This window comes from Scomber japonicus, chromosome 8 (genome assembly GCF_027409825.1).
Source record: "Scomber japonicus isolate fScoJap1 chromosome 8, fScoJap1.pri, whole genome shotgun sequence".
Lineage (NCBI taxonomy): Eukaryota > Metazoa > Chordata > Actinopteri > Scombriformes > Scombridae > Scomber > Scomber japonicus.
Genome location: NC_070585.1, coordinates 33,293,532 through 33,298,531, shown reverse-complemented (window position 1 = coordinate 33,298,531; position 5,000 = coordinate 33,293,532). Strand labels below are relative to the sequence as shown.

Here is a 5,000-nt window from a genome sequence, read left to right as displayed (position 1 = left end):
CCTCCTACCTTCCTTCCTTCCTTCCCTCCTTCCTTCCTTCCTTCCTCCTCTCTCCTTTCCTTCCTTCCTTGACTCGAGGACAACAGGAGGGTTAAATCTTGATTCATTTATCATGTGAATAAAAATAACCTTTTACCTTTATAGATGAACATCAGGATCTCTGCGACGAAGAAGGCAGCAAAGTACCAACAGTTGAGGTAGAAGAGGACCTGCAGAGGAGTGGAGGACAGCTGAGGAGGAGGAGACGTTAAGGAAGAAAGACACAAGAATACATACAGAGACAGAACAGAAGGAAGCATACAGAGCAGCTGCAGCTCTGAATCAGTTTTAATGTGAAGGATACAATCGTCTGATTTCCTGCAGAGAAAGAAAGAAAATACAGCTGTTAGAGTCAAACTGATAAATACTGACAGAAATTATAAAAATAAGTAAAATGAGTTCAAAGTACTGCAGTATTATAGTGATGTAGTATGCAGTATTACAGTAAAAGTACTGCAGTATTATAGTGATGTAGTATGCAGTATTACAGTAAAAGTACTGCAGTATTATAGTGATGTAGTATGCAGTATTACAGTACAAGTACTGCAGTATTATAGTGATGTAGTATGCAGTATTACAGTAAAAGTACTGCAGTATTATAGTGATGTAGTATGCAGTATTACAGTAAAAGTACTGCAGTATTATAGTGATGTAGTATGCAGTATTACAGTAAAAGTACTGCAGTATTATAGTGATGTAGTATGCAGTATTATAGTGATGTAGTATGCAGTATTACAGTAAAAGTACTGCAGTATTATAGTGATGTAGTATGCAGTATTACAGTAAAAGTACTGCAGTATTATAGTGATGTAGTATGCAGTATTACAGTAAAAGTACTGCAGTATTATAGTGATGTAGTATGCAGTATTACAGTAAAAGTACTGCAGTATTATAGTGATGTAGTATGCAGTATTACAGTAAAAGTACTGCAGTATTATAGTGATGTAGTATGCAGTATTACAGTAAAAGTACTGCAGTATTATAGTGATGTAGTATGCAGTATTACAGTGAAAGTACTGCAGTATTATAGTGATGTAGTATGCAGTATTACAGTAAAAGTACTGCAGTATTATAGTGATGTAGTATGCAGTATTACAGTAAAAGTACTGCAGTATTATAGTGATGTAGTATGCAGTATTACAGTAAAAGTACTGCAGTATTATAGTGATGTTGTATGCAGTATTACAGTAAAAGTACTGCAGTATTATAGTGATGTAGTATGCAGTATTACAGTGAAAGTACTGCAGTATTATAGTGATGTAGTATGCAGTATTACAGTAAAAGTACTGCAGTATTATAGTGATGTAGTATGCAGTATTACAGTAAAAGTACTGCAGTATTAGAGTGATGTAGTATGCAGTATTACAGTAAAAGTACTGCAGTATTATAGTGATGTAGTATGCAGTATTACAGTAAAAGTACTGCAGTATTATAGTGATGTAGTATGCAGTATTACAGTAAAAGTACTGCAGTATTATAGTGATGTAGTATGTAGTATTACAGTAAAAGTACTGCAGTATTATAGTGATGTAGTATGCAGTATTACAGTAAAAGTACTGCAGTATTATGAGCGATGTAGTTAAAAGCTAAAACAGAAGCAGTAACAAAGATATAAAAACTTTTCGCGGGTATTTCTGACCTCACAACGGTTTGTAGTTACGTTACGAAGTTTACTAAGAAGCTTCACCGCGTTAAAAACCATAATAAACCATAAATACAGTCAATAATCATTAAAAACAGTCAGATTTATGCAGTAAAACGCAGTGTAGGACTTACCGGGCGCCATGTCTAGTTACCATGGAAACAGCTTGGCGGAAGTGCTCCTTCTTCTTCAGCGGTGTTTCCCGCCACGCTGCCCCCTACAGGCTGAATGTGACACTGCAGGGTTATTATATCTTCATTGCACTTGCGAATGATCAACATGCACACAGGAACTTTTATTTTTATACCTTACATATTTTATGTATTTATGTATTTTATGGAGTTTTTATGCATTCTATTGAGTTTTTATGTTATTTCTGTCTATTGTGTGTCTGTTGGTGAGCCAAAGACAATTTTCCAGCATCGTGAACAATACATTTTTATTCATACAATGTCTTTATTGTCATTGTACAAAGCACAACGAAATAGAGATGCAGTCCTTAAGCGTGCAGAAAAAATAATAAATAAATAATTACTTCTAAAAAAAAAGGCCATTATTTACTGCAGTTTATTGCATTTATTTATTTACTCTTATTAAGTATATATATAAATTAAAAAAATAAATCCCAAACGCCTCCCAGAAATTCAGAAATTATTCTATTCTATTGTATCTCCAAATATTATATGAACAATGTTTTTTCTATTTTAAGTAAGAATATATGTTTATAGTTTTATATGAGTATATAAATAAATCATTAAAAGTGTAAAAAATAAAAAAAATCCAAACCTCTCCCAGAAAATTAGATTTTTATTAGTTTTTTTGGATTTTAAAGAAAAATCATTAAAATAACAAACTACACTACCCAGAATCCTCCTGCTGCGCGCTGATTGGTCGGAGTAGCCCTATAGGTTTACGTGGCACTGCTGTCCCCTGCGCATGCTCAGTAGTCGTCTCCCTCTCCCTGCAGGAAAGATGGTGTCGTGTGTGTTGTCAGCTTTACTCCTCAACCTCTTCTGCTGCTGCCTCGTCTCGTCTCTCTACTTCCACATCGGAGAGACGGAGAAGAAATGCTTCATAGAGGAAATCCCCGACGAGACGATGATAATAGGTGAGAGGAAGAGGAGGAGGAAGGAAGGAAGGGGGAGGAAGAGGAGGAGGAAGGAGCTAAATGCTAACTTGAGCTAATCTGCTAAAAGGAGCTAAAGTTAAATATTTGATGTTTCTGCTTAAATCTGTTAATATCCAACAGTGTTTTAGTGTTAAATATACATTATTAAACATCACTGAACAACATAATACACTTTATTTTACTTTATATCATTCCTCCTGTTCACACTGACTGTTTGAAGGTGGATATTTGATATATTGACATTTATTTACAGTATTTTTAACATCAGATTCCCTCTTAATGTTTCTCTGTTGAGCTGTGGTGGAAGTATAGTAACAAAAAGACTTTGGTACTAAAATCACTGTAAATATGTCAAATATCAACCATTTAAACAGTCAGTATGAACAGCAGCAATGATATAAAGTGAAATAAAGTGTGTTATTTATACTAAAAATGCATCTTTTTGTTAATATTCTTCCACTTTAGCTCAACAAAAGGAACAAAGTGGTATTAACTTTGGTAGATATTGACTTGATTTGACTTATTTGAGCTGTGGTGGAAGTATAGTAACAAAAAGACTGTAACGTACAAGCTTTTACACACAAGTCTAATTAAATACTTCAATTAAAATCACTATATTAGACATTATGACATATAAACACACCTAAATCTGTCACTAAGCTGTTTGTATCTTAGCAACGGTTTATAAGTGTGTCTTAAACTAACAGTCAGGAGCTGAAATGTACTTTAAAAGTTTATTTTACTGCTAAAAAAATCACAACTTAATCTCCAGTTCTATTTATTATTTTGTATAGTTTTGTAGTTTTGAGTTTCGTAACTTTACTAAAGTGTGTTTGAGTCAAATGTGAATTAAAAAGGACGAGTTCAGTTTTTTAAAGTGTCTTAAACCAACAATCAGGAGCTAAAATTAACTTTAACCTTCGTGTCGTCCTCTTGGGTCAAATTGACCTCGTCTGTTTTGACTGTTCCTTCTTTCCTTCCTCCTTCTCTTTCTTTCCTCCCCATTACCTTCCTTCTTTCCTCTGTCCTTCCTTCCTTCCTTCCTTCCTTCTTTCCTTCCTTCCTTCTTCTCTCTTTCTTTCCTCCTCATTACCTTCCTTCTTTCCTCTGTCCTTCCTTCCTTCCTTCCTTTCTCTTTTCCTTCCTTCTCTCCGTCTTTCCGCCCCATTACCTTCCTTCCTTTCTTCCTTCCTTCTCCTTCGCTCTTTCTTTCCTCCCTCTTTACTTTTCTCTCCCTTCCTCCGACCTTTCCTTCCGCCCTCCTTTCTTTCTTTCCTCCCCATTACCTTCCTTCTTTCCTCTTTTCCCTCCTACCTTCCTTAATTCCTCCCTCTCTTTCTTTCCTCTGTCCTTCCTTCCTTCCTTCCTTCCTTCCTCCCTCTTTTCCTTCCTTCTCTCCGTCTTTCTGCTCCATTACCTTCCTTCCTTCCTTCCTTCTTTCCTTCCTGCCTCCTTCCTTCTCTCCATCTTTCCTCCCTCTTTACCTTTCTCCCTCCCTCCCTCCTACCTTCCTTCTTTCCTCTGTCCATCCTTCCTTCCTCCATCTCTCTTTCTTTCCTCCTCATTACCTTCCTTCTTTCCTCTGTCCTTCCTTCCTTCCTTCCTTCCTCCTTCTCTTTCTTTCCTCTGTCCTTCCTTCCTTCCTTCCTTCCTTCCTTCCTCCCTCTTTTCCTTCCTTCTCTCCGTCTTTCTGCTCCATTACCTTCCTTCCTTCTTTCCTTCCTCCCTCCCTCCTTCTCTCTTTCTTTCCTCCCTCTTTACTTTTCTCTCCCTTCCTCTGACCTTTCCTTCCGCCCTCCTTTCTTTCTTTCCTTCCCATTACCTTCCTTCCTTCCTCCCTCCTTCTTCTCTTTCTTTCCTCCCCATTACCTTCCTTCTTTCCTCTTTTCCCTCCTACCTTCCTTCTTTCCTCCATCCTTCCTTCCTCCCTTAGGAAGGTTAAGTGTGTTTTTCTTCTCTGTAATGATTCCTCCTCTTCATACTGACCATTAGAAAACCTCTTCACAATAAAATAATGTATTTAAAAGTTTAATCTGAAGCTTCAGCGTCTAAATGAGTCTTCATCTTCATCTTCTATGTTTCAGCGTTAGAGTGTTTTTAGTAGCAAAATCTTTTTGTTTCTGATGGTCAGTATGAACAGGAGGATTACAGAGAAGAAAAACCCATTTAATGTTCATTTTAGCTCCTGAT

General features: G+C 36.6%; 2 protein-coding genes across 3 annotated transcripts in view; one reads left to right on the top strand and one right to left on the bottom strand.

The window, feature by feature from the left end:
* Nucleotides 1-1,825, bottom strand: part of tmem216 (transmembrane protein 216) — a 6,389-nt gene extending 4,564 nt beyond the window's left edge. Inside the window, exons 1-3 of the mRNA XM_053323713.1 lie at nt 1,816-1,825; nt 344-357; nt 137-230 (exon numbers count right to left, since the gene is read on the bottom strand). Of these exons, the coding sequence (XP_053179688.1) occupies nt 137-230; nt 344-357; nt 1,816-1,825 (118 nt within the window). The remainder of the gene's footprint in view (nt 1-136; nt 231-343; nt 358-1,815) is intronic.
* Nucleotides 1,826-2,629: 804 nt separating this feature from the next.
* LOC128363227 (transmembrane emp24 domain-containing protein 9) overlaps nt 2,630-5,000 on the top strand; it is an 8,057-nt gene continuing 5,686 nt past the window's right edge. For both annotated transcript variants that reach the window (XM_053324176.1, XM_053324175.1), the window contains exon 1: nt 2,630-2,789. In XM_053324176.1, the coding sequence (XP_053180151.1) occupies nt 2,654-2,789 (136 nt within the window). In that variant the 5' untranslated portion in view covers nt 2,630-2,653. The remainder of the gene's footprint in view (nt 2,790-5,000) is intronic.